This window comes from Antrostomus carolinensis, unplaced genomic scaffold (genome assembly GCF_000700745.2).
Source record: "Antrostomus carolinensis isolate BGI_N321 unplaced genomic scaffold, ASM70074v2 scaffold28651, whole genome shotgun sequence".
In the NCBI taxonomy this organism is placed as follows: Eukaryota; Metazoa; Chordata; class Aves; order Caprimulgiformes; family Caprimulgidae; genus Antrostomus; species Antrostomus carolinensis.
This window is the reverse complement of record NW_010296684.1, coordinates 13179-36938: the sequence shown is the minus strand read 5'-3', so window position 1 is coordinate 36938 and position 23760 is coordinate 13179. Positions and strand designations below refer to the sequence as shown.

General features: G+C 42.7%; 1 protein-coding gene across 1 annotated transcript; it reads right to left on the bottom strand.

The window, feature by feature from the left end:
* Positions 1 to 9295: 9295 nt before the first annotated feature.
* On the bottom strand, positions 9296 to 23492 carry LOC104533014 (zinc finger protein 516-like; the record flags this gene model as incomplete). The annotated part of the gene is made up of 4 exons (XM_029087561.1): positions 9296 to 9355; positions 16008 to 16075; positions 16985 to 17089; positions 22017 to 23492. Coding segments are annotated over 4 exons (1709 nt in total), but the record flags the coding sequence as incomplete, so codon positions are not given.
* Positions 23493 to 23760: the final 268 nt, after the last annotated feature.

Sequence of the window (23760 nt, the reverse complement as noted above, 5' to 3'; positions counted from 1 at the left end):
TGGACTCACACATAGAATAATTAAAAACAACAGTTAAAGGCTCTATAGAAACAGCAAAGTATCCAACTTTCCATATCATTACATGGGCAGGTTGAGACTGTCAAGTTCTTGTGTTTCCACAGAACCTCAACTCAATGTGCTCATGTTAAAGCATCTTTTGGAAGCATGAAAAGGACACAACATCTTTCTTTACAGATGGCTGTAAGGTCCTGAGCAGATACTCTTCCTTTGCACTGGCCCAGTTGAGAGATTGTCACCACGTCCACTCCCTGCTGTCTGTGGTTCAGCATGCCGCACTATGCAAGGAGCTGTGGAGTGAGGCTCCTCCGTAGCCTTCCCACATGCCTATGCATTTACCTGAGCTGTGAAATCCTGCTCTCTCACATCTAACTTGCCCTGGTAGGCAGCCTGGGCTCAGCTCAGCCTGTAGCCAGACTGCCTATAGATCCCACCTGCCCTTAGGCAAGTGATGCCCACCACCCAGCCAGCATTATTTGTTTCATATCTTGGTTGCAGCAAGAGCAGAAGTTCAGGGCATATTGACGGAAGCGGAGAGAGCCGGGGCCCATCCCCATGGCAGGTAATGCCTTTAGAGCACTGCCTGTGTCCCCTGTGCATTGTGCTTCGCCTCTCAAAGCAGCAACCTGGTTTGCCTCGCAGGCAGCTTAAAGGCCCGCAAGCAGGTAAGTGAGGTGGGCAGGGGGTGAATTTGTCCTCAAGCCCAGCTCAGAGTCAGTTCTACATGGCAACCTACATGCAGCCTAAGCATCAGAAAATGTCTCTTATTATATAGTGCCCAGCACAGACAGACACCTACCTAAAAGGCTCTTTATATAATAAAGGAAACTGTAATCTTACCATGAAAATCATCCTACCAAAAGCAGCATGAAAAATGACTAGAGGAGGCCCTGCAAGACACCTGTACTCCCTGGAGTCATATTTACCAAACCAGCCTCAGTCACAACATGGCCAAGTCAACATCTAGAGAGGTTTCAGAAGGAACTTCTTTACAGTGAGGGTGATGGAGCACTGGAACAGGCTGCCCAGGGAGGTTATGGAGTCTCCTTCTCTGGAGACATTCAAAACCCGCCTGGACACCTTTCTATGTGATCTCATTTAGGTTCCTGCTCTGGCAGGGGGATTGGACTAGATGATCTTTCGAGGTCCCTTCCAATCCCTAACATTCTGTGATTCTGTGTGATTCTGTTTACAGCCTTGGTGCTTCTTCCCATGCCCCCACAGCACTCACCTGTTTCTTTTAAGTTCAAATTCCTGAAACACTGTAACTCTGGCTCTAGTCAAAATAATTTCTCTAAACTTAGGAGCTTGTTTTTCCTTTTTCTAAAAACTGTCAAAGTCTTAATAAAGACTCAAAATATACAAGTTGAGAAGCAAAATTCAGGTGGGTTTAATGGTGCATCCAGCTGTGCCTCATTTTAAAGTCATTGTTTATTTAACAGAACCAATGCAAAGGAGAACAAACTCAGTTACCAAATAATTTAATGTCACGCTCTGAAAAAGTAGCAGTTTAGGACAGCAGCACTGCTGCTGCTTGAACTATTCCTCTCCTACTTGTCTCACCTTAAAAGCCATGTAATTTCTCACATCATGTGCTGTCGGGGGAGACAAAATAAAAATAACTTAAGTAACTTTGTAGGGAATCCCTTAGATGTTTCTAACCCTGAAAGCACTAAAACTTCCAGGCATACCGTAGGAAATGGAGTAGCCCATAAACAGTGAGCTGTAAAGTAAATCATCAGCCTCTCCAGCAGCAAGTGAAAAGCCATTTTTGACACTTGCTCACTACCTGTCCTTCCCCCTACCCTCAACACTGTAACTGGCAAATTGCTTTGTCAAACATCACGTACAGCACTGAGCAAAGCAGCAGATCTATAAAATCACCCATTAGATTATCCTCAGCAACAACAAATGGTGAATTCACTGGAATTTCCCTTGGGAAATCTGCGTGTATTTAACCCTAGCGCTGTGGTCAACCTAGCTCAGGAAGTTCCTATGGGCTTCTTGCAGGTCACTTCTGCCCATAAATGACTTCTGGCCAAATACTAGAGAGCCCTTACTTGCAAAGGATGAACACAGACTTGCAGTGAGCCTTGCCAGAAGTCACTGCCCAGAGTCTCAATCGCTTATCACACATAGGGCCCTCCAGGGAAGCCTAGAACATCTCTCCTGTTAATGGAGTTTGAGGCTGCTGCCTCCCAGGCTGCTCTCATTGTATGGTTGGTTCGAAACAAAAAACCCCAAAATACAGCTGTGCCAAAGCAGGGATACCCTCCTTGATGGCACGGCTCAGACCAGTCCCGATTCCCTCCATGGCTCTGTCCTGGTAGATGCAGCTCATGGGATGTGAGGCGAGCAGAGCTCCCCGCCACTTGCTGGCTGTGAGCTGGGGAAGGGAAGGGAGCCCTAGGAAGAGCCATGCACACGTGTCACTGCTGGGCAAGCAGCAAGGGCATGTCCCCCCCTGACCACCCCAGGGCCAGCCCAGGGCTGGTGGCAGCAGGCAGCCTTGCCCTCTCAAGTCAGGGATGGTGAGCAGCCAGAGATGAAGCACCTGAACAAGTTCCCACAGATCTGCCACTGCAAAGAGCCTCTAGAACCTGCCAGTAGACTTATCGTTCCTACAGATATAAAATGTGCTTAACACTGCATCTGCACCAAGCTTCCTCCAGACTGGCTCTCTAATAATACAGTCCAGGGATGCTCTCTACTCCGTCCATATTTGAAAAGAAAAAAAAAGGGGGGGGGGGGGGTTTAGGGACGACACACCAAATCATTCCCATATCCACAGCAGGCTGCTGCATGTTATCAGGAGCTGGGCCACACAACTGATTTGCCATTTGACAGGAGAGGCAGGGAAGAAATGCCTGTCAGAGGAGATGGGACTCTCAGCAAGCCCCTACTGTGAATTTCTTGCCAACAGAAACTTTTCCCAGCTGCCTGTTCTCACCACTGCTCTGGAGAGGTCACCTGAGCAACCACCTGCATCCATGCTCTCTGAGGGAGAAGGAGAGGAACACATGAAGAAGAAAAGCTTGGGAAAGCAGTAGCCAGTAAACCGGTTACCATTTAAGCCCATAGTCCTCCACGGGTGAGCTGACCAGTGACCTCCCACCATCAGCTCCCATCTGGAAGAACAGAGCCAGAGTCCCCGCAGCATCACCACAACTCTCATAAAAACTTGTGGTGAAAGCAAGAAATGGTTCAATTCACGACCTACCTTCACCAAGGAAGATCCCTAGCAGAAGAGCATTCATCGGAGCACTGTTCCAGTGCTCTATGGCAAGTCTGTGGCCTCAGAAACCACTAGTGGCTCTTTAATTGTCCCAGGCAAGACACAACACTGCCCTGTCCCAGAAAGCAAGCTGAATTCTGGGAGTAAGATGAACTGGAGGGCCAGTGTCCCTTTTATGTCATAACAGAAAAAGAATATTTAAAAGATAAATAAATCATTTTTCTCTGCTTAGAAAAATCTTCTAAGATTTCTACAGTACATGGGTTGATGATGATGAAATACGACACACAGAGGTTTTCACTTACAGAAAGGGACCATGGGTACCTCACATTTTCTAAACTCTTGACAAGTAACTCACCTTTGTAGATAACACTGATGACACAGGAACAAACAAATCAAGACATCTGTACCCATCGTACATGAACGACAACTTAAATTTGAGATACAAAGGATTTCACAAAGGAGACAGCCAAGTATCTGAAGCCATTTTAGTATCAGATATTTTCTCTTAACAGCTTTGAGCATCCCCAGCTCTTTTATCCAACATACTATGAGGCATCTTAAAATACTCTGTGTTAGAGAATGCTATCTGAATGTACCCTCTAGCATCCTCAAAGGATTGCTCCAGTTCAGCATCTGCTTAAAACACTATGCCTTCTTGCCTGCCTTGGTTTTTTTATTCCTCTTCAGCTTGGGGCTAATCAAACTCTGCTTGTTTCTCAAAAAGAGCAATATGCTTTTCAAAATCCCTTGGGTAGTGGAGAAACCCTTCAGTCTAGCCTCAACTACTCATAATTATAGTCCTAACTCTGGTTCACCCATCAGTCAGGAGAATAAAGATCCAAAAAGGCATTCCCTTATTTTCTGTCAGAACATCATTCAGGCTCATGCCACAAAAGAAGAGTTTTGATGAATAAGATGATTCACCAAGGTTAAAATATGCAATTATTTTCTCAAGTTTCCAATCTGTCTCTTCAGAAGTTGCCTTTACATCCCTTCTCCCTTTCATCTGAATGGAAGCCCTTTGCAATGGGGTCTGTAACAGGCACAGACCACTTCTGGTTAGATTTCATAGCTTCTGCTCCACCTCTAGAACCTTTTCATCTCTCTCACTGTTGACTTTGCCCTTTTTGGCAACTTTTCCACTCTTTGGTGATTCTCCTACAAACCTCTCGCTCCACTCCCGGCTTCTTCTCAGTCCTGTGCTTAGCTTTAGCCTTTCTCACACATTGTCTTCCATCTATTTACTGGAATTTGAGAGATCCACAACTTAGCCCTTTACTGATCTTCCAAGTTTTCTCCATCTCTTATTCTTACGGCCCCGTGGACATGCACCTCAGTACTCAAACCCAACCCATAAAGCTGGCTCATGCTAATGCTCTTGATCCCTTTATTCAAGCCACAAGCAAACAACCCCCCGTTCTGTGCCTGCTTCCTACTCCCAACACAACATCCTTTTCTCTCTCTCAATAGCAAGTGTCCCTCATTTTCACTATGAACAGATCAATTGGGAAATAATACTTGTTTATATCCAGCACATATGGATTTTTCTCCATTTGTGGATTGTCCTTTGTCCACCAGCTGTGAATGACAGGAAATTTTTTCTGGGGTTGAGGGTTGGGCTGTTCGTAATTTTTTCTCCCCAAAGCAACACTAATGAACCTCAAGAAAAAAATACAGGTATCGCTATAAATTAATTTGTAACAGCTACTGTCTACCTAAAGACAAGTAATGATGTCAATGCCTGGTTATAGTGCTTCTCAACAATGCCAGCATACACACAGCCCCTCAGAAAAAAGTTAATAAGGAAGTATGCCTATGCTCCGACTCATCTTCAACTGTTTGCACCCCTAGCAGCTCCTGTTCATAATTAATGAAAACTACAGTGGAAGGAATTTTTAGATACATTCATATACTCCATTTTATTTTAGTTCCTCTCTAAATATTGGGATCAACCAGGCACTCCTTGCACCATAAGTTCCCAGTGAATCCACACGAGCTTTGCCTCCAACCATGAGACTGCCCTTAAGCATGAGGCAGTCAAACACAGCAGAAGAGAAGCGAGAGAGACGAGTGAAGAGGACGCTGAACGATTCAGGCCTTTGCACGTTACCACTTGCTTAAAAAAATACTGGCTTGCAAGGGGAGCGGGAAATTTGATTTGACGTGAAATGCAACCTTCCTACTTTTAACCCAACATATTTTATGCAGCAGGAACATAATAAAGAAGTTACCTCTTGCTTTGTTCCAGGTCTTCTCACCGCAGATTGCTTTTTCCCTAAAAAAAAATCCTGTGTCAATGAATCCTAGCAATCCTGTAGGAGCTGTCGAGATCTGCTTGAAGTAGCTCAGCACAGGCATACAGCAAGGAAGGAGAACAAAACCAAGCACAGGCCTGGTCATGGGCCCTTTCAGCATGAAAAGGAGCACATGGGAGGATGCACTCCCATTAGAAGGATTCTGTAGAACGACTCAAGACATCACGTACGCTCTGATGTGTCGAGCGCGACCGCGTGCGCTCCGTGACACGCAGGACCGCACAGTGATAGAAGGTGGCAACACGTTTACAGGGACTACCACAAAACATGCACGATGTCAATAGCTGGAAATCCTTCCAGTGACAGATTTTTAACTGACAGTCAACAGCAGAACACTTTTTTTGCACCAATAGAAAGTGTCATTTTCCAAGGAATAATTTTCTTAACTAGTTTTTTTCATGTAAGCAGAGTCTTCCATAGGATGGGGACAGCAATTTAGGCTTAGGCTTTCCACGAAGGACTTTTAAGTGGTTTTGAAATACAAAACTAAAAATTGGTTTAGCTTTCTAATTTGCTTTCTATTTTGCAGTATGTACTGATTTATTAATAGCATTTCTGACAGAAGGAATTTCAAGAATGCAAACGGCATGATGGCAACGTAGTAGCTGATTAGTGGAAAAAGTTTCTCCAAGTTCAACTTTTGGTCAGTGCACAACATTCAGGATACAAAAATACTCTGGCAAGGAAGTTCTTTCTTTCAATTTAGCTATAATAAAAAAGACCTTCTATACTTTAGCTATAATAAAATGCACGAAAACCAGAAAGAGGGAGAGAGAAAGAGAGAGAGATGGCAGATACACTGAGAATCTGCAGCGTAGATAATCAAACCCTTTATTGTCTAAGTTACATTAGACTTGCAACACCATAAAAACCTGTTAAGAAGAAGAAACAGTAGATTGGTAGAGGTAGTAGAAAGTCCCTGTAACAGTCATAAAAGGGCTTTACAGGAGCGTGTCATGCCAAAAAAAGTTATCACGTTGCTTAAAAGAGCTGATCAAAGCCCATTGACTAAATAAATAAGGAACACAACTCATTTTAAATACTATGGCCTAACTAAAATAACAAATCAATACAATACAATGATAAAGAAGAAAATAGAAATCGTGGGATTTGCTTCTGAAAACAGATGGTCTTTATGGCTGGCTTTCCCACACCCACTCTTATTTCTTGTTTAATTAAGTGAAAATCTTATTTCTGTGCTATACACAGCATATAATTATTTAAACTGATTTCCCCTACTGTTGTTCGTCATGGAGCTAAATTATGATTGTAAACTTTGCTGATTAGTACCCTGGTAATGGCAGTGACAGCACTAGCTTCTCTGGGAGAGATTCTGGAAGAAAACCTCCAGAAAGAAGCTCTTGGCTCTAAATATTAACTCAGATATTCTAAATCAGCTTGCCAAAAAAATACAATTAAAAAAAAGAGAAATTACAAATGTACACTACACTTTTGTGCCATTTTGGGTACAAAATAGTTTTTAATAACTAAAGCACAAACAAATAGGCTAAGCAACTAGCTTTTGTGCATTCCTGAACTGTCATCATTACTTTCACTCATGGAAAATACGACTCAGAAAAGCAACAAAACAGAAGGGGAAAAAGAAAAAAAAACAAAAAAAGCTAGTGCAAACCCAAAATTATGATCATTAAGCAACACAGCAAAATAGTCCATTTTTTCTTCCTTTTTTTTTTTTTTTTTTTTGGTGTACAATGGAATGTGTCTATGCAACCTCCCTCAAAATAACTTCACAGAACAATTAATTACAGTCACTTATAAGTATTTGCACAGACATTCCGAACTACACCGAGACTTAACAAAGAATTCTGGTACACATCTGGTGTAATAGCATAAGGAAAAACTAGTTTTAAAAAAAAGTACATAAGAAAGTTAATTTGCATTGTTGGAAGTGTTGCAAAGTAACAAAAACTGTCAAGTAATTTAAAACAAGTAACAAGTAGTATTCAGAACCAATTACTGACTAGATTTTTTTTAAAAAGCAACCCCTGCCCACCAAAACTGTTAGAACAGAAAGATCACACTTAAAGGTTTTTTCTGCCTTTTTTTTTTTTTAACAAATCTTTGTGTCAGAAGCCCATTTCTACAAAAACAGCACTATTCCATTATTGTATTAAGTAAACTGTTGCTCTCACCTGTATTAAAGGTTAGCATTATTTCTGTACATGTAAAATTATTGCTTTTTTGAAAAATATATTTAGCATGCTAGGTTTTTTTTTAATCCATTTCCTGCCTTTTTACAAAATGTTACAATTAAAAAAAAAAAAACTAGTAAAGCTTTTGCAAAATTTTTCACAGAACATTTTCTTTCAAGGCAGCAGTAATTTTTGATAATGCATAAAATTATATGTGCAAAATCTGAAACTCTCAGAAATATTACCATCACACATAGTGTCACAGCAATAAGAAAAGAAAATATTTATATCTGTGGAATACATTTTTAATTGCTTACACTGCATGGTTTAACAACCTGTTATGTGCCACAACCCCACCTTGAAAACTTGCAGTTAAAGAGTTACTGTAGAAGAGGTATATAAAGCTTTTTTTTTTTTTCTTTTTTCCTAACACCACCAGTGATCACCAAGTACAAGACATGACACATTTATATGAAAATTAACCTGCCACCACAAAAGAAGTTCCTCATCTCTCCAAAACGTCACTGGGCCTAAGGAGGAGCAGTAGCTGGCCTGCTGAAGCCAACGCAGGAGCAGAGAGTACCTTTCGGGCCCAGGGCTGCCTAGACTTGTTCAGTGACACCTTTTCTCTTCTAAACATACAGATCAGCGGCATTAAGACAGCTGAGAGGTTTTTTTGTTTTTGTTTTTGTTTTTTTTTTTTTTAATGTGAAGACTTCCTTTGTGATCAGGTCGAAGAAAGTAGCCCTGTTACAAAAAAAGGTCCTGAGAGTAAAACACAGAAGCCTGGGTTTTTTTTCTTAGTGTTCGACTAGCTTTTCTTTTCCAAAGCAGAATAGAAGCCTTTCTCTGGAAGTGTTTCAATTTCCATATTCACATACTATTAATGGTGCGCAGTCAAGAGCAAGAGCACTAGAAATGCAAGTGGTCCCCAAACTGTAATGAAACAAACCATTGCAGAGTGACGGTCTTTCTCTTTAGTCCCTTTAATCCTTCATCAAGCATTGCTTTCTCAGCACCGAATGCCACCTTTTCCCCGCACCCCCCATTCTTCCTCTCTCTGTGTTTTTTTTCCTTTAATTTGCTTTTCAGCATGACAGGCAGTGGCAGTTTCATTAATTAATACTTCTCCAGCCCTCGAATCCACTGCTGTTTTTCAAATGTATCAAATAGTCATTGTGAGCATCAGGGAGGTTTTTGTTACAGTGCTTAACTTCTTCATGCTGTCCAAATCACATAAAGTTTAATTTTTCCAGTGTCTCAAACTTCTCTTGATTAATATAGATGCCTCGTGCTGCCACAGTGCTTGCCAACTCCACTGTTTATTATAAAGGAAATAAGGAACCATGGGACTGATTAGTACGTCAATTTATATATATCTTGTGTAGCATCTTCATTTATTTTAAAATGATTAACAGCGCAGAGGCACCCCCTTCCTCGCAGAGTGCTGGCTTCAGTCTGGTGCAGCGGCTGCGGGCGAGGCGATGGCTGGCGGGGAGGCTGCGCGGGGGGCTGCCGGCCCTGCCCCTCAGGGTGGGTGCCACTGGCGCCGGGGCTCCTCTGCCAAGGCTCTAGGTTCCCTTCCGGACAGGCAGCGTGTGGGTGACTTCCACTCCGCCGTGGTCTCTCCCCTGCAAGAAGGACGACACAGGGGAAAACTCATTCTCGCCTCCACTCCCATGCACAACCCTCCAGCAAGCCCTGCTGGTGTTCGTTACTCTTTATTAGCACCACGCACATTCGTTTTGGCCCATCGCATCAGAAGTTTTTTGGGGTTTTTTAATAATCTCCAGCAAGACAAAGTGTGTCAGGCCCATATAAAGTCCCTGGTGGACTAGCAGAGCAAGTAGGAGCGTCTGATGGAGCAGTTCAGAGAAGGCTGGGAACAAGGAGGGGAAGAAGAGGCCTCCAAAAAACAGAATTTTGAGCTAGCCAAAAGGGATTCTTAACTAGATCAGCATTTTAAAAATGCTGAAGTTTGAGGTCACAGAGGAGAAAAACTGAATTCTTGCACAGGTCTGTCAAATGCTAAGGCAGCTTTTTCCCCCCCCCTTGTCATTTTCCTTTTATTTTTTTTTTACCCATTTTTCATGAATAATTACCATGTTGAAAATAACAGCAGGGATATTCTAAAATCAAGTGAAATTAAAGATAACATCATGAATAAGCAGGAGCCTGCAGCTCCCAAGAAAAGCTTTAAAATGACATTTAGAACATCACTGTCAGAACAATGCAGTTTACAATCCTGATCCTAAAACAACATGGCAAGATTAATCTTACATAAATGCATTATCCTTAAGCTAAAGTCTTGATGAAGTGAAACAGACCATTTTAAATTAATGCAACATAAAATACGGCACCCATGTAAAATCCAAGCAAGTTTCAAGCTGTGCCTATGGCAGCCCTTGAAACAGCTAAAGAAAACCCAGTTTTGGTTGACATAATGTATTAAGTGCATCTCTTTTGTTAATACATTTACAAAATTCCTAATTAAACCTGGCCCGAGATTCATGACATTTACCAGTCAAAGTTTGGTTTAAGTTGGAAAGATTTGCAACAAAATTAAAGAAAAAAAAAGCTGCTGTACAGACGGCAGTATATTTGAAATGTAGGAAACAGTAACTGAATGAGAGATGTGATAAAACTTCCTTAGTTGGATGCTGAATTTCCTGCAGTAAACCAAGAAAGATGCTTTACATTTTTGCACGGCTGCATCATGCCTGAGAGACAGAGCCCCAATTCCAGGAGGAGGCATTCATCATTAAAACGTCTCGGCTCGAACCGGCTCTGCGCACACAGGGGAGCACGGCAGGGTTTCACCGAGCCAGGGGACAAGGGAGGGAGGGGAGAGGATGGCAGGCGCCTCACCCCAGCTTCCCTGGGTAAGAACTGAAAAAATAATTACTGAGCATAAATAGGGGTGCTTTTTTGGGATGGACAGCTTGTGGGGTGCTGGGTGGCAGAGGCATGCCCTGCAGGTGCGGGCACCACCCGCCCATGGCCCGTGAAAGGGATCATCCATCCTCCTCCCGCCAGGCCGGGAGGCACAGACGGACCAGGGCAGCGGGTGGGTGGGCGGCTGGACCCCTTCTAAGGCACGGCCACGCTCCCAGGTCCACTGGAAAACAGCAGCAGAGCCTCAGGTGTGCCAAAGCCCACCCTGGCTCATCCTCTGGTACTGGCACCGGCCTGGGGGGGCGGGGGGGGGTCAGAGTTTGAACCAGCTGATACATAGCTGGGCTGAAGTCCTCCTGAAGTGAAACGTTCACCATTTTAACAAGTAGGCTTTTTTCACTTCCAGCATTTTAAAGGGGAAAAACAGCAGATCTTTTTTTAAGTGAAACCTATAGCTTTTGGCTTCTATGCCAAAAGCTGCCTTCATACCAACTTCTAGGGCTTTCCATCAGTTAACAGGAAAAAATCCATCTGTGTGCATGTTAATACACTGGAGACAGATTATCTCACAAAACTGAAATAAATTGAAATGATCGGTTTGGAGCACAGATACCACCCCAGTTTGCTGGCAAGGGGAAAGTGTTGGGACAAGAACTACAGCTGCTAATCCTGTCTATGATGCTCATAAACTCATGGACATACAGTACATGCATATTACTCAGATGCCGGAACAGCAGCCTCCACGATTCCTTGATTGTTTGCATTATAATCTCCATATGTATGAACGAGACAAATTAGGTTGCCATTTATTTGTTCATTATCTATTATTTTGATTAATGGAATTCTTGTTCTCAGAATAACTATTTAAAAATAACATTTGCAATAATGAGGACTGAACTATTAATCATGATCTTTAGCAGCAACTCTGCAAGGAACTTGGGCAAGACATTTCATATGAACAAATGTCATAAATAGGACTTGTAACAGACAGTGCTAAAATTTCAAATGCAAATAAAAACCACCCCAACAAAAAGAAGCCCCACCTAAACTCAGAAAGCAATGGTTTAAATAACTTTTTAATCTGTTTTTGGCTTTTTTTGTTTAGGGTTTGGGGGTGGGGTTTTTTGTTTGTTTTGTTGGGTTTTTTTGCTCCTCCCCTTCTCTCCAAAGTTGCTTTAGGACAAGCAGGGCTGTAGCGTTGATGGAGTACAAAGACACTGGAGGTAACAATGTCCCCAGCACTTCCCTCAAGCTCCTTTACAATATACGTACAGATACACAGTGTTTTCTTGATGGTTCTTTCCAATTTGCCTATCCCCTAAATTCTGACTATTCATCTTTATGCTATCTCAAGTATTGAACACCAAAAGAAATATTTTAAAATACTTGCAGTGGAGAAAATTAAGGCTTATAGATTCCTTAATTAAGGTGGTTTACCCCTGACACACAGGACCTCTGCACACCTCTCTTTTCAGTGACTGAGGTCCAAGAACTGTGGTGTCCACAGTTCTTTCACAGAGAAGGACCATCACTGCCTACTGGCATGGGGAAAGCTTCAGCCAGAGATAATAGTTGGGTTTGTTTAGTTTTTTTCCTAGGCTGTAGCTTTTAATTGATTTTCTGTGAGTAAAAGGGTGTTTTTCTGGAGAGGGCAAAGGTTGGAGTTTTGGGGGTTTTGCTTGTTTCACTCACACAAAAGGCGAAGACCTTGGTGTCTCTGGCTCCAGCACTGCAAATACGCTTCACCTATATACACTCTCAAGTAGACAGAACTCTTCCTCGTTGTTAACCAGTAAGTCACCTTTTGAACACCCATTTACTTGACCCTTAAGCTTTTTAGAGTATATTGTTTGACACAGCACTGACAGAGGATAAAATATATTCCTAAAGTGATCCAAGTTTTTGTATGTTTTTTAAAAATGCAGCAGAAGTAGTTAAATGCAAGGCATATGTATGAGAAATTGCTACTGCTGCTGTCATCGTTTTGCAGAAGCAGGCTAGAGACTGATTCCTGCGCGACTGAATGCACTTGGGAATTGGGCTTCTGGCTGCAATGCAGCAACATCAGGCAGCGCCTCTGAAATGACCCCTTGCTTTAGGAGAGCTTTGCTTGGAAAGCTGCAGCAGCTTCGAGATACACGCAGTCGCTCCGACCCTTCCAAAGGGGAGCCAGCTTTTGTCTTGCCATGTATAAGCAATTGGAGTGCACTCCCCGAATTCATGCCTACTAAATCAGGTCTTTGGATACTGCTTCGTGTATTCCAAATTAAGATACATATTCATTGTGGATAAGCAACCTTAATTATGGATATATTGGGATATTTAGCATTTATAAAAATATTCAGAATATTCTGCATGTTTAATATGGCAGCATTTCAAGAGAATCTACATGACTTTGCACAGATTGTATCGACTCAGGGTATGTAATGAGTGTTTTTTGTCCTTTAGACAAAGAAGAGTAGGAAATATTCCAGAGTTCACAGGAAATTAATTTGATGTGAAAATGTCCTTCTTTGTTTTTTTGTAAAGCTTTCAGGTAGAAGTTGAGAAAGCACAATAAATAATGTTATGAAGCAAATGAACATCATATTTCCTACTTTTGTTTATTTCATTTACCATATTTCATCGGTGCTGACAACAAAGCACGAAACACAGCCCAGTGGCAATGCTATCAGAACTGGGTGTGTATGGTCGTATTTACATGCCCCTATAGGTGGCCTTCTTTTCAGTGATGCTGAACACCTACACGTCACGTTGGTGGTTCACTACTGTGAAGTAGGTTTCCTATTTAGACACCTAAATATACATTTAGCTGCCTCATTTTTTAAAAAAACTTGGTTGCAGACCCTATTTTTAACATGCAGAATTAGAATTATTCTCTGAGAAAACTGCTGTATAATGCAGCACAGTTGTAAGCTACTATACTGGGGGATTTTAAAGGCCCTACCTAACATTCTTTCATAATGGAAACCTTTAGAGATGATCTTCTGGTTGACTACTGATGGGAATGGGCAACCTGTGAAGTTCTAATGTTAATATTTTTACTCTTTAGCAGACTACTCAGGGGAAGTTATTTTACCTGTGAGAAGGAAACATTATGTAAAGTGAATCATTTCCACTTAACATTAAAAAAAATCCCCTTTCATTCTCAAGCTACCATATGTAGTAACTATTGTTTCTTGCTCAGAGCATCTGCCTGGCACTTCTGTAACTTGAACTGACTTTACACCGTAAACTCTCATGAATAGATTTGTCCCCAATTAAGAAATGAAATGAAGACGTGGAGTGACAACATTTAAAGTGGGAAATTGTAATGTTACCAGAATGCTGCAGGCATCATTCTCAGTGCGAGCTCATTTCTGCACTTCTAAAGGCCCCTACAGCTGCAGGTAGAAATGAGCATATTCCCTCTCTAATGCCCAGGGATCGTGCAGGTGGAGTGTTCCGGGGGAGCACAAAGCCTGCCTGTGATGAGAACAAGCGCAACGGCAGACAACTGAATAATCCTAACCGACACGGATGCTGACAAACTGAGACAAAGGCTGATACTGAGAAGCAAACAAGACAAAAGAAAGATAACTATCTCCTGGAGAAGTGATCATACCGCAGCCTCTGTGGAAGAAATACTGACTGGCAAGAGACAAAGCAATTCATGAAGCTAACCCCTACTCAATATTCTGCTGTATTGAGAGATGCTGTAATTTAATCAAATACCTTGAAGACGGATTGACATGGACTGAGACTGCAAGAGCAAGCTACATTTGCTGTGGAAGAAGTTAGTCAATAAATTCTGGCATGGCAGTAGTTTACAAAGACAAGATTATGAGTAAATTTATTGGGCAGTAATATAACCCAAATTACAAAGAGAGTCCAGACACAGACTGAGCTACCACATCTCTTTTTTGATATATAATGCCATCTCAGAATTTTTTGGAAATGTATTTCCAACTTTGACCTTACACTGTCTTTTTAGGGAAAAAGCCCAGATGTCTTCAGAAGCTGATCTCAACTACACATGAGATAAAACCATGAGCATGAGAAGATGAAAGAGCATTTTTAAGATGCTTAGGTTTACTAAACTTTCATTACAAAACCGATGAGAACCAAATACTAGTTGAGCTAGTCTGCAGAGCTGCAGCATTTCACTCTGTCACCTACTTCTACTGAGAGGTGTGGCCTTGCACAATTTTGTTAGATGAGCATCACAAAGAGAGCACTTTCATCTAGGTCTCCAACTATAGCATAGCTTTGCTGCTACTGTCCCACAAACGCAAAGTAAACACTGCCCACAACTACCGAAGTGCTATGCCATCTTGAAAACCTTATGAGAAGAGTCGTTGGCCACTCCTATGGCCTGTCAACAACTCAGATACTCCTGTGGCAACAGCTGGGTTCCCCGCATAGCCTTTGGGCCAGAAAGATGCAAGTGCAACAGAGAAGGTGCTAAGAGTTTCCATGAAGGGTGCAGCGTATGTACTATGCGATGTGGTGGTGCCTGGTGAGGATGCTCATTGAGTGAGTAGAAACCAGCTCATAAACTTCACAGAGGGAGGACAAGCATGAAGATGTATTCTCTAAGCATGGCTGAAACCATCTGCAATCGTTTAGCAAGAGACAGTAGTACAGGAGAAGTGCTGTAGTTAAACTAAAAACGTGGATGAAAGGAAAAGTGACTGATGATGAAGGCAGTTTCACAATGAAAGAAAACTGCCCATAAGAAGGTGTGCCCTGAAACCCACCTGTGAAGCTGGAAGATGGAGTGGCAAGGTCCAGGTTATGACACTGGTCTCCAAAGACATGAGATACATGAAACAAATTCAGTTTAATGGTTTCTATGTAATAGCTTTGTCATGTACAATTCAGAGTGCTGAGAAGTGTTTGTTAAGACAGGAGACTCTGTATACTAGAAACAGGAAAGCATACCGCCAGACAGGGTCCACAGAAACTGGAGAATGAGAGCCTTTCAAAGGCCAGATACTGGATGTCAGGGTACGAATACTCTTCAGAAAAATACAGACTAAGTGTTAATTGTATTGCTGCAGCAGAAAACTTGTTAGTTGTAAAAGGAAATTATTTCTAGGAATTTTTTATGTACTATCTCACTAGTACACATCACTGTGCATTACAGAGCTACCTATCCCACCCCTTTCCCAGTAAGCCAGTAACATGTTTATTTAAACACTAACTACCTGCTCTACAATTAACTGACTCTCCATATAACAGACTTTGATAAAACACTTAAAAAATTTAAGAGCTAAAAATCAAGCAACGCTGTTATTATTTATACATGTTACAAAACAGTCAGTGCTTTAGCGACGAGTATCACTGTGCAACTTTTTCCCAGCTACCACATTAAAAAACAAACATCCAATTAATTGTAAAACATACTTGTTTTGGGGCATCTGCGGAGGTGTTGTGAACTTCAGTACCTCGGAGTCCATTAGACTCAAATACCACTGTGGGAACAAGGGGGCTTGTTAACAGATGAACATTCAAGCTTCGTTAGTGTGTGTACATTATTTGAGACCATTACAGATTAACCACGTTCAAAAAAAGACACCAGCTACTAGCCTGTGGCCAGAAAATACCAATTTACCGTAACACTTACTGTAAGAGAGTGTGCTAATGGCAGCCTAGGGCCACTGCCCTTTTTAATTCAGACTTCAGCGCTGAAGAAAGCAATCACTGACAACATTAATTATCAGTGTATGTGTAAAGGGACCCTCTTCTTGCATTACTTACCATTTGGCCTCTGTCATTTTGCATCAGACTGGCTTATGTATGCATCATTCACACTTTTCAGGAAAAACCCAGTAGTCTCACTGTCTCATGCAATGCTCAGGAGGTCTCTCCGACACTGGTAGCTTTAGCCTCCTACAGCCTCAACCACAGACTGTGCCAGGTTAAAAATGGCTGGTAGGGATTTCCCGTTTTAGGGCTGGCCCGTCTGCAGAAAAATCTCTTTTCCCCACAAAAATGTTCCTGTCAACAGCAACGATGAGGCAAAACAAAGCCTTATGTTGTGCTGAAAGGGGTACTTTGATTTCAATTTGTGCTGGTGGCAACAGAATTCATTAGCATATTCATTTCTGAGTACCCTACTCTCTAATTAAAATAAAACATTTGCAAACAGACTTATCTTAAATGCACTGCAATTTTATGGAGTTTGGGCAGGGATCAGGTAAGCAATATCCAGAGAACAAGAGCAATAGTCATAAAAATAAAAAACCTGTGTATTAGATTTGGGTACTGGAATTACTTCGGTTAGCATGGTATGTGAAACATAATTCCTGGCATTTTGTTAGCTGGATCCGAAAGCAGGCAAGTGGGAGAGGGAGAAAGCAAGAGTCAGTGTGAAAAGGTACCTGTGTGGGACCTCTGATGAGTCCTGAGGTGACTGGGTTGGGTAAAGCATTTTCCACATTCTCTGCAGACACAGTCTCCTTGGCGTGTTTGTGTCCTGAGCATCCCTGTAGTCGGGAGGGAGGGAGGGAGGGAGGGAGAGAGAGGAGGAGGTGAGGGGGAGAGGAGAGAGGAAAGTTGAGAAGAAAACATTATGCCAGAAGAAAACATCATTAGTATGTCTAATGTGTCATTATGTGAGGCTACCTTCAGGCCCTGGATGACAACTGTCAGCCTTCATCTAGGCACTGGCTGACAGGCCAGGCACACACAGGACTGCAAGAATGCATAAATTACATTGAATTAAAAAATGCTCCCCATGATGTGCCCGCACCAGGACTGGCATGTCAGGTGTGCGCTTTTCAGAGCAGCTGGATCCACTTCTCAGCCATCACCCAGCTTTGTCAAGCAGTACATCAGGCAAATCAAAGTGACTCCAGCGTGGCGGAGACAAGTCACATGGATAATAGGAAGTGAGTAGGACCAGAGCCCGACTGTCCCCCCCGGGCGGCAATACCTCAGAGACAAATGCAGAGCGAGCGGAGCCATCACAGACTGATCAAACCTTTCGCCCCTGCCTACCTGCCTGCCGGTGCTGCTTTGACCCCGGACCTCTGAGGCACAGAGGAAAGACATCTGTGAATGAAAGTGTCATTCCGGACATTTTGAGCTGGTAGCAGCGCAGCAGCCTTCCCCCAGCCCTGGGTAAACATGTTTTCTAGGCCATTAGCATTTGTGGAAAACCGCTCAAACCTCTCCTTTTTCTCCAAAGGTCAGTTTACAGCATCTGACTTAAAGGGCTGGTCTTTGTCATTTTGCTGCTGATCAAAAAAGACACATTTGACTTTTATTGGGCTTTTTTATTATTAAAAAAAAATACATGTTTGAACATCATCTTTTCTATTTTGGTAAAATGCCTTCCTCGGAAGGAAAGAGTTGATGTTTCCATTTGCCACTGGAATACTTTGGCTTTTAAGAAATTCTCAGGGGGTTGTCAGTGGAAGTGAAGTTTCAGCTTTTCTTTCATCTCCTCCCCCCCTGTTACAGCATTTAAAAATAATAAAATTGTGAATAAAAAGTGGCAACAAAAAACCCTCCACAATTGAAAAATCAACTGCAGGATGCCATGGGGCTCATCTGAAATACGTATGCTGTACTTGAAAATGAATGGAAAAGAAGATGGGCTGCCATTTACTCTGCTGGTACAGCACCAAGTGTCCTGCAATTTTAACCACAGCATAAATTAAAAAGAAATGTCTGTCTGCAAAAAAAAAACCCAAAAAACAGCCCACTCACAAACTGTTTTCTCTTTTTATAATAGCACCTCCTGCAGGTGGCAGCACAGCCTGTATAATGTAGCTGAACACACTCATTCCCAACAATTCAGTTCCTGGCAGTCAAATACAAGACCATGATTTAGGGGCAAATCTAGATCACATATACCCCCCTATCCCCCCCCCACCCCGAATAAAATAAAATAAAATAAAAAATCACATAAATTTCAATGAGAGCTTCACCATACAAAAATGAGATGGATTTACCTTGTAAGGCAGTCCAGATTAAAGCAGATTTTCTGGTCTGTTACTACCATTTTCCCCTCGCTGGCCAGAACTCCAGCTGCAAGCTCGAAAGTAAAGCTGAGCAAAGCGTGTTGAGGGACCAGACATGGCCTTTGCTGGGGCGCTGTGCTGGCTGCCGGACAGGCAGGGACAGGCAGAGCAGGGCTCTGCTACTGGCACAGTGGTGCCCGTGGAGCCCGGGAGACCTGGGTTCCTTAGGTGGTTTTCTTGCCACCTCTGGAAAGACATTTAATCTCTCTATACCCCTCTGTGAAAGGTGAATGCACTTGTCTCAGCAGCCATCACAGGCCCAATCCAACAGCCTTCATGGAAGCACTGCTCCCGCTGGAGTCGCGCATGAGGGAAGGTTGAGGATGCTGCTGTAAGTCAAGGTACCCTGTGCAAACACCGAAGGTGAGCAGGTTAGGACTTTCCTCTAACCTCTCCCTGTCACTCACTTCATGGTAGTTATTTAAAAAGCAGATTGAAAAAATGGATGTTTTCCAGGTATATTTGCCGTGGTTACATTTCCTAAGGAGCACCATCAGGCTTTTGATAGTTCAGAGCTTTGAGGGATGGGCATCATTGCCACAAGGCAATACCCCAATGAGTCATCACTCAGGTTATCCAGTATGGGAACAAAAGAGGGTGGATGACTACAGGTGTTAGCAAATTAAGGTAAATGAATGTGACTATGTGAATGCGGAGCTCCTATGGAAACCCGATGCTCAAAGCCGGTCTCAAAGGAGCCCCGGGGAAAGAGCGCATCTGCTGCCATAACCCATCCTTTCCTAACATGGTGGTTCATGTAAATATCATAAATAAAATAAATAACCACTATCAAATATAAAAATAATATTATCTCTACAAGTGTTTGGGAAGATTGGGCAGTGTGAAACAAACCTAGCCTAAGCGCAGCAGGCTTTGTGTTTGCCACTGTGTCACAACAGAACATACAACTCTCTTTTCCAAGGACACACAGGAATAAACACAAATGTAAAAAAAAAAAAAAAAAAAGATCCCAGAAATAAATCCAGACACTCTAAAGGAAGTTGAACACTGCACTACCACACACTAAAATACTCTAGTGTGATCCAAGATGAGGTCATACACCAAACACCAAGTAAAGTCTATTGGGGACATTCAATTGGGGAAAAAAAAACATGACAAATAGTACATCTAAGTGGGATTTTTGGTTGTCGTTCATGTCACGATTGCCATATTCACATTGTCTTATTGAGACTAAATTGTATGATGCACACTGACTCAGAGGGTTTGGTCTAGGGCCGTGTGTTATTTCGGACAAGGTTCATTTACCCTCCTCTATTCGCAGTTGGTAGGATCTCATTCCTTTTGCCTGCAGCAGCTTTTTATTTTAGTGCTATGAAAAACAGCCATCATGCCAATTGGTTCAGAGAACCATCAACAACCTGGAAGTTGTATATAAAACAAAGACAAGCTACATAAAAAAGAGGTTTCAGATTCTGAAAACTTGATTGCTGTAAAACATTTGGAATTAAAGAACAAATTTCAGAGCAGAAGTGGGCACTAAATAATTTCCAGTTAAAGTGTCTCTGGAAATCACTGCCCAGCAAAAACTTCTTGGCAATAAAATCCCTCTTTTAAAAACAGATAAATAGAGACCTCCTTGGAAGCCCTGCCCCTACTTTACTTTGCCTCAACGGTCCTCATGGTCTTTCTGGTGCCTGCATTCACTAAGCCACCTTCTAGTTCCTGGCTTTTTCTCTCCATCTCTCTTAACACAGCTGGGAGCTCTCTGGATCAGTAAGATTACTCTGAACAGGTTGACACAATGCAATATTAAATAACATCAAGGTGGGCACCCACATGAAGGTACTCCAAGTTGATGGTGGAACAATTAACTGCTATTTAGAGCAGGAAGCAGGCAGGGAGCAACTTTAGACAACATTCCTAGGCACTGAGAAGGCAAAAGCAAAATTGGCTGGACAAAAATGGGAACACTGACGGTGCAGTTTTAGAAACAGAGCATGTCCTCCTCTGTTTCCTTAATGGAAACCAGGAGCCTGATGTTAGTTATCATCATCACGCAGGCTCTAACCACCTGTGAAGTTATCTACTCCATAGGAATAAATAACAGTCAGCTCCTACGCAGCATTACTTTTTAAATGATTGAGCAAAGCTGACAATGGAGTGGCTGAAAGATGCACCTCATGGATTATCTCAGATAGATTTTGCCTTTCCGTCTTCTCCAAAAGGCCTTCCACCAAGACCTGACCAAACACCACAGCTCCTTCCTCGCCTCACAGCTGCCAGCGTGGTCTGCTTGCACACACCTCCTAGGCACTAGACCATAAGCTGTCCTTACACTATGGTTTCATCCCACTTGCAAAATGGGCTCGCACATACATTTGACAAAACAGAGAGCATGATGTCAGGGGAGGGCACTAGAACACCAGTCTAGAACACGTGCTCCTTCCATGTGGAGTTCAGCTCTTGCACGACTTCTACGAAGAGAAGTGTACAAAAAAACAGGATGGTTTACAAATGGTGAGAGCTGGGACTATGGCTCCCGTTCTCCCTCCCTACACACATACCCCCATCTCAAAAGCAATAAATCAGTGTGATTTTCAGTTCCCACTGAGGCAAACTAATTCTGGCAGATCATCAGAAGAATATGATTTCAAATGCAAATACATATTTTGGGGGGTTTTTTTTTGGTTTGTTTTGTTTTTTCCTTTCTTCTTTTTACATGGCAATTGACTGGCAAGAGGCAGAAGGAGAGCTCTGATACTTTTTTAGTCCCTGAACTTTTAAACTGGCTATTGGCACAACTGCCTTTCCTGCTTACATGAATTAGCAGGCACATATTCAGCCTTAATTATAAACATAAAAACAGATCAGAAGAATAATTTGAAAAATACGACAGTAGTCTTTGATATGGACAAGGAAGATTTGTCAGGAAAGACAAAGGACACTGACAAGCGATTATCTCTCTCTGTTGTTGGAAGACTTGTTTGCAGACGAAATTGAACAAAACCTCTAAAATAACATCACAGATAAACCCCAGAGGATGTTTATTTTGCCCGAAGCAAAAAGATGATGATGTGTGCCAGCACCAGCATATCAGGGGGATCTTCGTGTGACAGCACATCTGTGTAACTTTAGCCTGCTTGAAGAGAGGGGACAAAGGAACAGTAATACTCCAGGTGGAACCAGATACATTTAACCTGTGACAGAAATGTCACACAGTGCACGAGGGGGGATGCTGCAGTGTTAGAGATCAGTAAACAAACCTATTCAAGCCTATCCAGAAATGATAAAAACAATGAACTTCTAATCCCAACCGTTAAAGGGAGAGAAGGAAGAAAATGTGAAACAGCGTGTCGTGGCTACGAAGGAAGCAGGAACAAGCAAGCAGCATCCTCAGCTATGGAAGGGCTTGTGAAAATCTTACCTGCGTGATCCAGGACAGGGCTGTTGGCACCGCAGGTTTGGTACAACGAAGCAAGGTCCTTTGGAATGTATGTTTTAAAGATATTTAAAACATCCAAACGTTTCTCATGCCCATCTGATCCCAGATCCTGTTTGCTGGAGTGTAAAGCTGGAGAAACCCCCGCGGCGCCAGGCTGGGGCTGCAGCAGTGGACTGGCTCGTGCTACTGCCGTGCAGTTTGCCAATGTCCTCATCTCATTCCCAACCTTCATGTGAGACTCCCTCTGAGGCACTGATGGCTCTTCGTGTTTAGTGTACTGCTCGCTTTTACACAGGGGATGGTACTGTGGTGGTGGGTTGAATTTGGCCTTCGTGGAGTCAGACACACAGTGCTTACCTGGGGGGGCAAAACTAGTACTTCCTTGGGGAACCATGTACTTTTCCACTTGCTTACTGCTGGTGAGCTGTGTGCTAGGCCTGGATATGACCGTGTGAGTAGGCGTTAGGCTTCTGCTATAGGCTCCCATTTGCATAAGTTTGGAATTTGCTTCATATTTACTTTTTTGTTGTGCTATGCTGTATTGCTCCTGGGAATGGTTTAACTTGGGCTGTCCGTACCCATCCAGACCTGATAAGCGTGGACCACAGTGGCTGAAGGCACAGCCATCCTTTGACTGATGAGTACTCCCGGACTTCCCAGTCATCCCGACAGAAAGAGAGCCGCTTTTGGAGCCTGGCAACGCGCTTGGCACTTGAGTGCGCGTAAATCTGGCAACGGGCAAAGGCTGGCATTCCTTACCGCCAAGAACAGGAGGGGGCCCAGTACGCCCACTCCTTGCCAGAAAGATCAGGTTGTTTTTAATACTCTTGAATCCATTCTGTTGAACCCAAGGGGGGGCCATCGAGTTACAGCTGATTTTGTGCAAAATTCTTTTGTGCATCCACAGGACTTCAGGGTAGTAGGTCTTGTGACTGCAGAAAGGACATGGGTAGACAACTAAAGCAGCCTGCGAGGATGTATTCAGATTTTTATTGCATGAATTATCCCTTGTTGATTTTTCACTCAAATCGAGTGGAGCTACCTCTTGAGCTACAGCACCTTTTTCTATCAGAAGATGCTCCCTGTTTAAGTCTAGCAAATTTTCTCTAGCATGACTAGCCTGCACTTCAAGTGACGTTTTCAAGTCCATGACCATGTTTGAAGATGTCTGGCCCACACCCAAAGCAAAGCTAGCAATGCGACTGGAGCAAGGAAGCCCCTGGCTGTGGTGAAATGCTGGCATCTTTATGTCTGCAGAACCTTTTAGATCTTGGTATTTCGAAAACGGCTCCTTGATGACACTCTCCAGTGCTGACACCAGAGCAGGAACCTCTGGTTTGCATTCCCTGGCTTCATTTTCTCTGGTGTTGCGTCTTCCCAGCTTTGGGAGTTCATCCAACTGAGATGTCACCATTGGGGTTTCCTCTTCAGAAAAGTTGCAGTGGTATGGCTTTTCATCTGGATGGGACAAACAAAAAAACATCATTATCATTTTATGCAGAAAGGAGCCCAAAAGACAGAGCAAAATTCAAGATTAGAATAAGATAGCAGGAGAAAAAGCTAACTTGGGTATTAGTATGGTAATGACCTGCTACAGACTAAATGTACTGTATAAAGCAAGAAAATCTGTAAATAAGACACAACAGTTCAATTTACTTTTAAAGATGACTGGGAAGCCTGGATAAACTCTCTAATGCTGCCTGTTCCTGACATTTAGAAGAAAGAA